The 14,079-nt window shown below is 40.6% G+C and overlaps 2 protein-coding genes across 2 annotated transcripts; one reads left to right on the plus strand and one right to left on the minus strand. All coding sequences in view use genetic code 11, as the record gives it.

Moving 5' to 3' along the window:
• Positions 1-386: 386 nt before the first annotated feature.
• Positions 387-11,250, plus strand: EGR_01650 (Leucine-rich repeat flightless-interacting protein 2; the record flags this gene model as incomplete). The annotated part of the gene is made up of 8 exons (XM_024490899.1): positions 387-563; positions 2,587-2,777; positions 7,912-7,999; positions 8,345-8,687; positions 9,157-9,321; positions 10,093-10,169; positions 10,926-11,030; positions 11,104-11,250. The coding sequence occupies 8 exons, from the start codon at positions 387-389 to the stop codon at positions 11,248-11,250; spliced, it is 1,293 nt and encodes a 430-aa protein (XP_024354764.1).
• A 949-nt stretch (positions 11,251-12,199) lies between these two features.
• Positions 12,200-13,012, minus strand: EGR_01651 (hypothetical protein; the record flags this gene model as incomplete). Its single annotated transcript, XM_024490900.1, has 2 exons — positions 12,200-12,470; positions 12,972-13,012. The coding sequence occupies 2 exons, from the start codon at positions 13,010-13,012 to the stop codon at positions 12,200-12,202; spliced, it is 312 nt and encodes a 103-aa protein (XP_024354765.1).
• Between the last annotated feature and the right edge of the window lie 1,067 nt (positions 13,013-14,079).

Raw genomic sequence — 14,079 nt, forward strand, 5'->3', positions numbered from 1 at the left:
AATTATGAGAAGCCAGTAACAGGACAAAGTTTTCGACCAATAGCAGTTTTGCTCACCTTGTCCTACTTTGTGCGTTTAGCGTCCGGCTTCTGTTCTCCAGTACGGCGTTGATGGTTATTTTGATTGCTAAGTTATTTTGTTCAGCAGCTTGTGTTTTGAAATATTCTTCCAGATTATTAATCCGACCTCCTAAGCCATGCTACTGGAACCGATCTTTATTTTGCATGAAATATGAAACGCTTTTTAAATTTAATGATATTTGGGATTATAAAATGCGCAACTGTTGAAATTAAGATTGGTTTTGCTATGAGATTATTGTAATTGTTTTTTATCCTTTTCTGCACATGCTCACTTTGGACACAGGCTTTCAGACTATGTCATCCGGAATGCATAACACAAGAACCGGAATATCAGATATGGTTCGAACGGCACAGGAGGGCGAAATAAAGAGGGCCGCAACTCTGAAAATGTCTGCTGAGGCTAGGCTACTGCGCCACCAAGAACTGGAGCGTATTAGAAAGCAAGAGGAAGAAGAGTATACGGATGACTCAAATCATGTCCGAGTAAGCCATCTATAATTTACTGGGTTGTGAAGTACACATTGTCTTTACAAGAATCTCGGATATTGTTTTTGTAGCGTTTAATATTTTTTTTACCAGCTTACTTATCTGATTTCTTGTTTGTTAAATTCGCAACTAGTGTCTCATTTTCACAAACTTCCTGCGTTAACATCGGGATTATTTATAAAAGATCATTTGTTACCAAAGTGAACGTGTGTGCTAGACATTGATGGAATTGAACAACGCGGGATTAAGGTTTTAACAATTATGATTATTGACTTGTCAAATGACTTTTGAAGCTGAATGGCTGCACTCACAAGCCCAGTGTTATTTTATTCAATGCGATTGCCTGAATTAATTGCTATGTTTTCTGCACCAGTATCTTCATGGATGTACTGGTTGAGACTAATTTCACAGCCGTTTTCGACTTATCCTTCGCGATTTTGGGGAGTAACCTTTCTTGTGTTTTTGTCGTCTGTTATAATGCTGATTGCGTGCATCGCTAAATTTAATCACATGAACTTATCCATTTATTGTACTTAAATTCAGCGGTTTTTTGCGTTACATTAATGGGCTCTTCTGATGCATTCTATGATGGTTTATGTTTAGATAAGCTCCTCTTTACCTAATACATTAACTTTTTTGACCACTTGACCTTCATAGCAGATCGACGCTCCTCATCAAAATCAAGTCGCCATTATTGGCTTTCGGCGTCGTTGTAGTATTTTCCATCAGGTCCCGTAGTTCTTTTGCATCCCAGTCTCTGTATGCTCTTAGGTGTTTTGTGTCGTTTAATGTTGTGTGACTAGCGCACTGAAACACTGTTTCGTGATTGTACAAAATTTTTGCATACTATGGCGTGCATGTTGGTTTCTGCTTCGATGAGTCACGGGCAGACTTTTCGTCGCCATTTGAAACGAAACGCAAAAGTAGTTTACGTCCTACACTTCTATTACGCTGTTTTCTTCTCCCATCTAAGAACAAATTTCCCTGATGTTGATTTAAGTGCTAGTGGACCTGTTTTTCACCTGAACCCAGTAGTGGTTTTCTGTGCCAAGCTCATATGGTGCTGTCAAATATTTGCCTATTAATTATTTAAGCAGTCCCATATTTAATCATCTGTAATGTTTTGTGGTTTTTTAGTCTCTGTAATGCTAAGCGAAAAGTGAATATCTGCCTTAGTCATTGCAGTAGCAAGCGTTTCAGTCTCATTTTTTCTGACTTATGGCTAGTATTTTGATAGGATTGCTTCACTGGCAGATATTAGTGTATTACTGCAAAGTTTTGGCTTTTCGTTTTCTCCCACATTCAAGAAATTATTTTGATTTAAGTAATTTCGCTGTCTTAGTGTTTTTGTCGTTCTTTAAAGGTTTCATCCTTCACCCAATTCACTTACCGCGAGTTCAAAGGCTGAAAATATTTTGTACTTTACTCTTATTTCTCTAATTCGTGTCTTTCAAGTTGTCATTAGATTTTCAATTCATTGTTGGCTTTTAATACTGTGCTCTGCCACCACGTATGGAAGTGAGGCGATAATAACTGGGGCGACATTTTTGTCTTTTACCGAGGCTCCTGATTTGGCACGCCAATTCTCCTGATCCACCCCAGTAGTTATGTTCTTTTTATTTTACTCTTAGTGCCGATTCTGTAACTATTCTTACACTGTTCACGCACTTATGAAATTACCGCGAACCATTCAGACGAAACAAGTGAAGTAGTGATTCAACGAATACCGTCATGGGCGAACGTCTAGTCCAGCAACATATCGAGCCAAGTTACTTTGTGAAATTTACATTTGTTTTAATGGGTAGTTTAAGCAAGAAATACGACAATCTCTGAAAATACGAGGATCTTTTTTTATTAGGGCGTGACTTTTTCGTTTCTTCACTATCGATCTTTGGAATTGACTGTTGATTTGTGAGGTGTGCTGTAGGCATGTTATTCTTCACACCCGAATGCTCTGTTGCATGTTTTCACGTGTAAAGTGAGTTAACTCCATCTACTAACCACCTTCTCATCGTTTAAGGGTCACAATGGATCCCAGACCTCCTCATCGCGGTACAGCAGTCGTCACTCGTCAATTGAACCCTCCTACACCTCCAGCGCCTATGGCAACGACCCACGGGAGCTGAAGCGCCTTCTTTTGCAGTTGGAAGAGAAGTACAAGGAGGTTCTCGTGATCAACGCTCAGCTGGACTGTGAGAAGCAGTTTCTTACGTAAGTCAAATCTCGCATTTCCACGTGCGCACATGCACCCACACATGGACAAATTGGGTTTCGTGGCTTGCTTATTTTCCTACTGAATCCTGCTGTGTATGGCACTTTACTTCATACAATAATTATCTGTTGTTGGATATTGTTTTTGTCGAGAAGGGCTTCAGTGTTATTTTTTGCTTGTTTAGATTTGCAGCTCTAAGCTGAATTTGATGTGCAGTAATCGATACATGTGGAACTCATTAACCTTTACGTCGGTGTCTAATATGGGTAAAAGATTTTTTATGGTTAAACTTTTTTGGATACATAGACTTTATATGTTAATCCATTAATTTGTTTTAGGCTGTTATTGACTTCATCTTAACACAGGTACTTGACTCATGTTATTAACCTTCCATTCCCATTCGCATTATATCGTGTGCCACATGTGAGTGCTTTCAATACTTTTGGGTGTGTGCATTCGTTTTTTTCATCCTGATCGCCATGCGTTGCGCCCAGAATGTCGGTGCCACCTGATATCCCATAGTCTTAATACCAGGTTGCTTAACGGTGTCAGGCCCTTTGATGTGCATTTCAAAATAGGTGGGGCTTATACTCGGTAAATTTGACAACGTAATCCACAGAATATCCACATTTTTGAGTCGGTTCACATTTGCTAGGCGTGATTTGAAAACTAACCCCGTTCATTGGCCAATCAAACAGCCTTATTTAGTTTTGCATAGCTTCTGAGTTGGTTTCTGTTTATGCAGTATATACGGCTGCGTGGTGACGATCGAGATAACCAGATTTTGTGCTCGTGTTACCCTGCATCGCCAAAAGAATTTTCGCTCGAATCCATATCTTTATTTGGCATGACGCTTTGGCAGCTTCTTCTTTTTCCAAAAGTACACGCTCATCTCGGTTGTTTTTGGCTGCCACACGGTCCACATGCGCCTTAAACCCAAACTATAGCTATTTTTGGAGTTTTCAAAAGCATTTACTGTTCTTTTTGATTAGCAATACTTTTATCTTTTCTGTCATAATTTTACCTTCTTTGGACACCTTTTTGGTCCTCGTCACTTATTATCTGGGCTTTTACATAAACCAATATTAGGGTTTAATATAACAAAAGTAAACAGATTTCCCTCCCCCTTGTTTTGCTTGCTAACAAGTTTTTTTTGTATAAAATAGCTCAAGTGCCAGTGTGTGTTTAACGTGACTAAGAACATCTCCAGTTCACGCATCTTCATACCTCGGAATTGGATTACTAGGAGCTGTTTTCTCTTCCCAAACTCAGGCGTTATGTTGATTTGCCACACAGACTACTTTAGTGGTTATCGTAGGTTTGATTTCCATAAGGGTTTTAAATACAGTCTGTATTCATTAAATACCAATTTTTCTAAAAACAACCACGTGTCTGTTTTAGACCATTCGCTTTTAGTTTTCACTGTTATAATAGCAGCATAACTTGGGATCTCTTAAGCAGGAATCTGTAGCAACTTGGCTTTATTGTACTTGCCACCGTTGTCCTTGTTTTTTTGTCGATTAACTTACTAAGAGATTAAACTCGCTCCATTCAAACATCTCGATAGCAGGCGTTCTATTCGGTATTGAAATTCGGTCTGCCTTGCTTGTAGTTCCATTCTCTGTTTTCACCACCACTGAAAATAAAGTTGCTGATGCTTTAATTTTCAATCAATCTTTTCTCCTCAATATTGTCGCATTAAACACCAAATGCCTATTTATTTTAAAATTAGTTTTTAATTCCTAACTAACCTTCTTGGCTTATGCAGATGGCGTTTGGCGCTGAAGCTTAGGAATAGTTATTCCCATTGACTTTATATAATAGTGACTCTGTCGAGCTTCAGAGCTATCTGTTTACACTGGAGTCGTGTATAAATTGTTGTGATTATATTTCCTAAATGAAATGCTTTGCTGGATGTTTTCGAACCCGAACCGAAAAGTCCAGTTGTCATATGCCCTCTTAAGGTGACACCTGGGTAAAGCATAATCTTGAGATTCCAGGATTACCCATTAAGCCATGGATAATGGAATTATTGCATGTACAATAGTACTTATTAACCTTTGGTCACCTTAAGTAGGATTTACAGACCTTTCGAATCAGCCTTCTATGCCTGCAATAATTAGGTATTTTTCAAAGTTAGCTTTTGTGTGTTAATCTGTCATTAAATATTTAAGTTTCAAAGCCAGTAAACAGTTGGCAAAACATTTTGTGTAAGCTTGTCGCTATTTTGTAAGTCAGTCAGCGTTTTCTTATTTGTTTAAGGTACGCCTTTTGGACTTCACTATTTGTCTTTCTGCATTTACTTGTGTTAATCTTGGGTCCTAAGCTCTACGCCACCTGCTCTTTTTCCCTTGCATTGTTTAAACACTTGTTTGTGAAGCGTAATTACCATTTGTCATATGACCACCAAAATCTCCAGCTTCGTGCGCGTATATTGTACGCCTCTCATTGGTGCAGTATCTTTCTATTTCATTTATCAGTTTTTTTTATGTATTGTTGACAGCACCTTGCACACTCAAGACTTCCTTTCAATACATTTTGTAATCAAAAAAACAATTGTTATCTGCGCTACCAGTTCTTTAATCACTCCGTTCGTAAATGCACCTTGTTTTAGTGCGAATGCCTGCTGTCTGAAGGCCTCTTTATAATGAATTTTTGAAATATTTCCATGCTCGCAACATGGGTTACACATTATAAGTCATAATTTGCATGAGTATTCACCTATTTTAAAGTAATTGATTTCTCGCACACTTCTCATTAATTTAGTTTTCCAGTGAATTTTCTTTGAGCCTGCTTTCTTTCATACTAGCATTTGAGCCTTTCATCTCCAATCGAAGTACTGAATGCTTTCATCTTAAGTCATCGAATTTTCTCAGAATCCCCGTACTTTAAATATATTAATTGAGTACGAAAAAATGGGTTTTTGGATGTGAGTTGTGGAAAAATAAGGACTACTTTAAATTAACTGTGAAAATCCATCATTGTTACTGTCTCTGTGACAAATGCATCTGGTCATGTTTCGCTTCTTTAAGACCCTGTTTTTAGTTGGTCGCAAATGCCACGGAAAAGTAGCAACTTTGGGCTTAATTACATGCTACTTACATGGCTAATTGAATTGGAGTTGCTAAAAGGTTTTCCACAAATTTGGACTTAGGGTTTGCGGTTGGCGGTGGTAACCTTCTCGTCAATCCTTGAAAGATAATTTAATTATTATTGTCATCATAGCATTGGATATTTACTCGTTTTCTTTTCTAGTCTGTGCCTAGCTTATTGATCTCATTCAAGACGCCAGTTGTTTTTGTTACCTTATCGGAACGGTAATTCAAATCTCCCAAAGCTGGCTTTGTCTTAACGAAGCACAACATACTTTACCTCCTCTTCAACAAGAGGAACTCGCTATTTTGGTGCAGGGTTTTGCCATTTTGGCATAACTTTCCGGTTTCAATAGCATATCATGTCGCACCTTCAATGGTCTCAATTTGTTTCTAGCCAGCAGCTTGGTTTATTTCACTAGACAAAAATGGGGAGTGTAGTGGACACAGGTGCACGATGAGATTAGCGACGTTGAATGGTCTCTAATGTCACCAAATGAATGGTGGGAGTAAAAGCGGGATGGTGGTTGTGTAAACTTCGACCGCTGGGCACACTGCGATGGCGGTGTGTGGCACGTGCACAGTGGTGAATGCGTGACCCAAGCGCAATTTCCCGATGAGCCATGCGTACGCTCGCACGCAAGCGCGCAGGCGTTTTCGTGGAGCCGTTACGCAACTCCCTCTGCTTGTAGGCGTGGGTATGTATGGGTATGCTTGTGCGTGCGTGCATGTATAATAGGAATCCATAGTCCTCTCCGTCTGCTGTTCATGACGAATCTCCTAGTGTTTAGCAAGTTTAAAATCTGCGCCTTTCTGATTCTTAAATTGTGTCTCCACTGCTGAAAAAAAAGACACGATTAACGAAACAAAAAGTATTCTTTCCTCCGTCACAACATCGTGACTTTTTGGGATTATTAATTGCACTTATCTACAGACACGCATTTAAAGTGTCGTAGACCCATTTGTGCATTTAAGTTAGGCCTTAATCTTCATATTTCTAGTTGATTTAAAGTAATGCTAACTGGATTTATTGAATTTCAAGCCGATGGGTTTTAATTCTAATTGAAAAATCGCAGTGCTTGATTCCAATACAGGTACCGGTACAACATAATAATGATGTAACTTTTTTGAAGCTTATCGATGTAGGTAAGAATGCGTAAAGTAATTGGAGTGGCATGAGTTGAATGCCCCACGCACGATCAAAAAGCTCCTATGATCTAAATGTCAAGCGACGATTCTCACCGCTGCGCTTACTTTGACCTTACATAGGTGAAAGGATTTTTTATGCTCTTCCGCCCTTTACTCGTTCAGTGCGTATCCCATTCCCCTTCATTTCGGGCTTTCAGACAACTGTATATTGTTTTGGATCCATTTCTTTCCTTCATGTGATGACGCTTCTTAGCCACCATTTATGTGTGCGTGATTTTCACTACTAATGAAGGTGCAAATGGCTTCCTCTTCATATCACAAAAAGTAATTTTGTACCCATTTAAACTGCCACTTTTTGATAGAAAGTACTTATTCGAGATGTCGGTCTCTTTTCCAGCATTGGCTAGCATTTTAAATCCGGCAGAGCCTACCGATCAGGAATTTTTACGCTGCAAGAAAGGATGTGCTCTTTTGGAGCAGAGCACTTTTCGAACGGAACCCAGATTTATTGTAAAAGTAACTTCATAATCGTGCGACTGTCCCATTTCCTATAAAATAGTAAACCGTTAATCTTGATTTACTTTTTGCCATTTTTAAATAACTTTTCCATCCTTAAAAATGCCTTGTCTTCCCTTAATGCTGTATCGTAGAAACGTTGCTTGGTTCAGGAAATCATCACCACTTTTCGCAAATATAGCAAATTTATTTGTTCACATAGAGTTTTAAAACAAGCGAAGTAATTTCACTATTTGCCTAAATGTATCCTAGACTGGTTACAACGAAGCTATGTCATCACTTATCAATTTGTATCCTCATTCAAATAAGCAATTGGATCTAATACTTATTTACTGGCGCAGATTCTAAAATATGCATCGGTTTTGCTCAATTTTAGCTATTCTGTGGACTTGCTGAAGGATAAATTGGAGGACGCCACTGAATCCAATCAACATAATCAAAAATGTGCTGCGGACAGGAAAAAGGTCCGATTTCCTTATGGTTGGTTTTTTTAAATTCGAAAAATTATATTGGTGAGAATCGTTGATGCCATATAAAACCCACAGTTTTAGCTTTGAGTGTAACACAACTTTGGCCTGACTTCTTGCCGCGCCCATCGTACCATAGAGTTTCAAGTGGATACCATTGATAGATTCTTTTGCCCTAAGGCGTTGGTGAGTCATTTGACAAGGCAGCGCTTTCTCTGTCAATGCTGGAGCCGCCTAATTAGATATAGTTTACTAAAATGGTAAACTTCCACACAGACGCACTTACTGGGATATCTTCTTTCCACATGTGCGTGCTCTAACTCTCCGACATTTGTGCGTTAGGAGTTGGCCTACCAACGAATGCAGTTGGTGGAGCTGAACCATCAATTAGAGGTAGCGCGGCAACAGATAGCGATTCGGGATGAGCTCATCGCAGAGCGCGGTCTGGTGCTGGTGAGTGCGGATGGCAGCGAGGGCAGAGCTGGGATGGCCAACGGAGACAGAGAACAGTCTCTCCTCAATGGAGCTGCTGTTTCTGAAATCTCCCACCCCTCTGTCACCCTCCAACCATCGCTCCAAGCCCTTTCCTCTAATGCTGCTCCACTCACCGCCTCCGCCTCCTCTTACACCATCCTTTCCAAGTCGAATGCAGAGGCACTGAAGTCCATTTGTGGGTCTGATATCGGTAGGAATCTCGCTCTGCTCAAGCTCTTATTGTGCGACTTTTGTTACTTTGTTCTGCTTTCTAGACCTATCTGCCTTCGGCGGATATAGTTAATACGTCCTTTTACTAGCGCTCATCACTATCAATTATTTACTTAAGGTATACTTACTTCGTCTTATGAATGCTTCCTTCCGCACAAATGCATATGGTTTCTGTACGCTTTTCTTTAAGTGTGCTTCCGGAGTCATTATTACCTTTTGTCTGCCATACATTTGTTGACAGGTATGGACTTACTTTCTTCAATTTTGGTTTAATAAACCCGAAATTTGCGCCTGTAATTTTATTTCTACACCTATTTACTTTCTATTCAAATCATACTCATTCGCGTTTCTTAAGTTAATTGTATCAGTTCCATTTTTCAAATCGGTTCTATTTGTTTTTACATAATGAAATTTTAAACAGCCTTCTCTTTGTTCCTTCTGTCTTTCAGATGCGAAAATAGCATCTCTATTGGAGGAGCGGGCGAAGGACAAGGAATGCATCGAGACGCTGAAGTTGCACCTGGCAGAGGAGCGTGAGCGGATCGAACTCGTGCAGAAACTGGATACCCGCGCCAAGGGCGGCGATTCGGAGAACTTACGACAAGCAGTTCAAGGTAAGTTGATGCTTTTTATGAACTAAGTTTGACATAAGTACGGTGTCCTCAGGGTTCTCACATCCGTTCATCCTCCAATAATAGCCGAATCTCAGTCGGATGGTAGTAATCCGGCTGATAGCTACCGGAAACAGCGTTGGTATCTCCATTTCTGTGTGCAATTATTTGAGCTAGATCAAATTTCAAGACAAGGAAAAAGTCTGTAAATAGGTCACTACAGTGGCTTTTAATTAAAAAAATTTTGCTGAATTACACTATTTGATCTTAATTAGTGTCTGTTAAGAGGTTTTGATCTAAGGGGCATCGAGTGGCTTGTAATATTACTTTGTGTGTGTCGATGATATTATCTCTTTAAGCGTTCTCTTGTGATTACCGAATGTTCTCTTCGAACTTTCAGTTCGAGGATTGTAATAAATGATCTTTGCTTATTTTAGTTTGAATGTAGACATGCTCGATTGGTTCCCTAGCATGCGAAGCACGTCTCTGTAACTGTAATTCATTTGACAGCGTAGGGTTTCGTGGGATATTTCAGCTATCTCCCGTAACTTCATATATTGAACTTGTGGTCATTGACGGGTTTTCGCCATTTAAAGAAACTATTCATTAGAGAACCAAATTTATTTTTCAAGCACACTTTCAATCTACTTTGTTCACACCAAGGGCGGTAGAGTGTTTACATATTTGCGTAATGATATCAAAGTCTGTTTCTTTTCTTGACCCGTGGTTTGATTTTGTGCATCAAAAATTCATTCTATGTCATCTTCTCTTTAGCTGCTCGATCTCAAGCTCAGGATTACAAGTTTCGATTAGAACAGGCCAACCAGAAGATTACCGGGTTAGAGGGTGATGTAAGCTGTTCTCAGTCTATTTCAACTCTTTCATAGAAATATTTGCGGATTCACAGTGAAGTTCGGTGATAAATTACCACTTAACTTTCAAGATGGTCGAAGTGTAATGGGATCACCCTTCAGTAATTCGTACATTTTTGTCTCTTTGAAGAGGTTATGTGACTGCTGCCTGAATCTTTCTCATTCACCACATTACACCACAGTTGTGTTTTCACCTCGTATAATTTTATTGGTACATTAAAATTCAGAGAAATCCACTGTTTTATTTGAACTGATAAAAGATGGGACCATTGAGTGTATGGTCTCCTGTTCAAATAAAATTAATTCCCGATTGCTGATCATGTAACGCCTCGAATTTCGTAAATGCCTTCCAAATGAAGCAAACAAAGGAATATCACGTGTCAAATCACCCTGTTTTATGACCAATATATTCGTATTACATAGTCCCTCGTCACCTTTGCATAGAGCAAGACTTTCTTTGACATTACTATTGTAATAGTTTCATGCTGGTTTGTATCATGAAAAGCAGGAAACACAACCTCCCATTATCTTAAGCATACTTAATGCCTGTACGGCGTGATTAGTAGGCCTTCCTTTGCTGCTGATTTGGATCATCCGAACAGTTACCACCCTCTCCGCCAAAATAATACCATACCAGAAGAATATCATATGAATTGGTGCCCCGTATTTAGATGAGGTGTTACCCTCTCTTGTGCAATGCTATCCAACCAGCATGCTTCTGATTTTTTTTCGCAGATCATACGACTGGAAGGTCAGGTGAAGCGCTTCAAGACTATTGCAGAAAATGCTGAGATGCAGGAGGATCAAATGAAACAGGAAAGACGGAAAATCCATCGCGAGGTGCGTAGTCGCCTTGTGGCATTTTACTGAAACAATACTAGTAGAACATCATGTCTATTTTAATTTTATGTAGCTTCGTGAGGCCCTCTCAACAATTGATGACCTCAAGTCAGAGAACTCCACACTCCAGCGAAAAATTGACAAGCTCTCTCGCAGTCCACCTGGGGTGCCAAGTGGTTCCGGCCTTCGATCCTACCGTGGCTCCTCGCAGGCTCGGTAGAAGCGTAGCAAATTGTAGCTCTCGGGCCCTACGTCGAGGCAACGCACACCCCTGGCCTTCTCTCCCACCCAACCACATGCTGATTCGCCCATCCATCTCGCTTCTTCCTTTCAGACGCATTTTAGATCGATGGCCACTCAGCCACCGCGCAGTACACGCAGTCTTTCACCCATATGCCTCTTCTACCTTCGTCTTGTAAATACTACACAAAAGTGCCGCTGTGACGTTTAATCCCGCTCCCTTCATTATCATCATCCATTGTCACCCCCCACCATCACGCCTCAGTATTGACACGGAACGGAACCTGCCGCAAACTGTGCTCATTTGTGCACACAAAGCGTCGACAATTATCAAATAAATTCTCGGGTAACCGGGTTAAGCTCAAGAACTAAGTAAGGCTACAAGATGCCCGAGTTAAAAGAGGTAGTTGAGCCGATAATCCCCCAATCAGTCATGATCAATACGACACACGTGGTGTCCTACCCACCACGTTTAGGTGTACAAGGCTAACTAGCGGGGCCATTCATCCGGGTCTGAGAGCGAAAGTTACTTATTCTGTTCTCACACTTTGACTCTGAATGGATGGTGCAAGGCAGTCAGGAGATTTTGAAAGAGGTTTTAAGACATCTACAGCAGCGCCGGGGAGGGCCTACACGATAATGCCGTAGATTAGGAGGTTAGAGAGGAATCAAAGTACTCGTACTGGCTTCAGCAAGTAGGACAAGAGTGAGTTGTAGGTCCACGAGAGTGGCGTGCGAATTTGGTATAGGGGAAACAAGGACGAGTTAGGTCACTAAAGGCTTAAAGCCTACCCCAAACTGGCACGTAATAGGAGGAACCTCGCGAATACAAGGGAACAACTTCACACTGTGAGCAAGGGTTACACAGCTAATGGGGGCTTTATTTCTAGAAAATGGTGAAATAATAGGGCGAAGTTATCAGCAAGAATTTACTCCATCCCGCTCTCTCTAAGGAGCTGCTTCATGGACTGCTCGGCCTGATATTCCATCCACTGGTCGTAATCAGCCTTTCTCTTTGCCATTATTGCGCGATTTTTTCTCTGAATGCCAACTTCGCGAACTTGCAGGTACTTCAACCGCAGAGCACCGTAGAGAACGCCAGCCAAAAGCAATCCCCATCGAGCAGTACGAATAAAGGGTGAGACTGCTTTTGGAGCTGGAAGCGTAATTTTATGGACAGATCCTGCAACCATGGCTAGTCTAAAGCATGATATGGTCAGACGTCACGAGTGATATTAAAATAACACGGAAATAATACCTTTACTCCTAAATCTTATGCCTTTGAAGTTACCCAATCACAAAAATATCTGCATGATGGAATGGCTTATTATCCACCACAATATACAGACAAATTGGTCATCGTCAAACGATAAACGAGCAGAAGCACGACTCACCCGTTCTAAAGAGTAGTATGTGAACTCGGGCTAGTTATCGTTTGTACAACAAACAAATGAAACAAAAACTGAGTATAAGAGCACTGTTATTTTTTTCCAAAACCAAAGTAATGATGAATAAAAGAAAAATTTTTCTTTGTGGGTCCATAAAAGGGGAGCCAATAATTTCGATTAGTTGATATCATGAATAGTTCATTTAAAGTGTGTTTCCGTTGAATAAGTTTGCGTGTGATACAGACAAGAGTAATTTGGTGATATACCAAACGTCTTATGCCACCAAACTAATATCGTTTAACTGAAAGTCTACTCGCTTGTTTCAATGGTAAAGATCTTACACCATGTTTGCATGCGTTCAGCCATGTGGACACCGCAGTCTTCGTAGATTGCTTATTAGATCGTGTTGAAGACATATTGGCTCTTCTGCACGCTAGTAATATGTAACACGGTGATACCTTAAATACCCGTTTTGGTGAAGAGCCACTATTGACTTGAACATTGTACCACGGCGGGCGGGCTGGCCTACGGACCGTGCCAGTAGCGTAAATACTTTCTATAAGTTGAATTTATATATTCTGCCGGAGAACTATGTCCTCTTTTGTCTTCAGGGAAGTCTCTAGGCAAAACTTCACACCCAGTTTATTCCCTGAGGCGCATCAGTGACAGGGGGGTTGAATGACTTCTTCATTGCAGGCAAGGTTGATGACTGGCATAGTTCATTCATGGGCGTTGTTTGCAAGTACTGACTATTTTATAGTAATTGACGAAAAAGGTTGACCAAGTGGAGTCCCGGCAACGACAATTGGAAGAAGAGGGTTATGCAATGCTCCGATGGTTTGTTTAACCCTACATCAAATTATGGGGCGCTTATTACACGCAGATTATGCCATCATTTGTAACATGACGTTCAGGCCATGGTAGCAGCCTCGACTCTTCTGGGCGTTAGCAATATGTTATCTGTCATACTACTCTGACTTCCACGGCCTCAGGGAAAACACGGGGCTCCACATGTACGCATCGACTTGATTTGGTATAATCCAAAGGCGGGTAGAAGAGTGCTTCAAAGGCGATTGAGGGCAAATTTTGAAATGGTTCCTGGACAAAATGACCTCACTTATCCAGCGTCTCTATTTTCCTTACATGATCGTACGCTTATAAATTCCATTTCTTCTCTAGCTTTAACAGCGAGCTATTGAGGTCCAGCATTTACCTAGGAGAGCTTAATGCATTTTAAATGTTACTGAGAAAGTTTGGGGCCCTTTCATGATTTTTGAGCCTGTTTGACTTCTGGAGACATGTTGTAATACGATAGTGGTTTATCCCTCGGTTCTGGTGAGGCGCCACTTTTGTACTTCGAATTAGCCCCCTTGTACCTCGCTGGGTGGGCTGGCCTTTTGGGCCATGCCAATAGCCCAGAC

Source organism: Echinococcus granulosus, assembly GCF_000524195.1.
Source record: "Echinococcus granulosus chromosome Unknown EG_S00006, whole genome shotgun sequence".
NCBI classification, from domain to species: Eukaryota; Metazoa; Platyhelminthes; class Cestoda; order Cyclophyllidea; family Taeniidae; genus Echinococcus; species Echinococcus granulosus.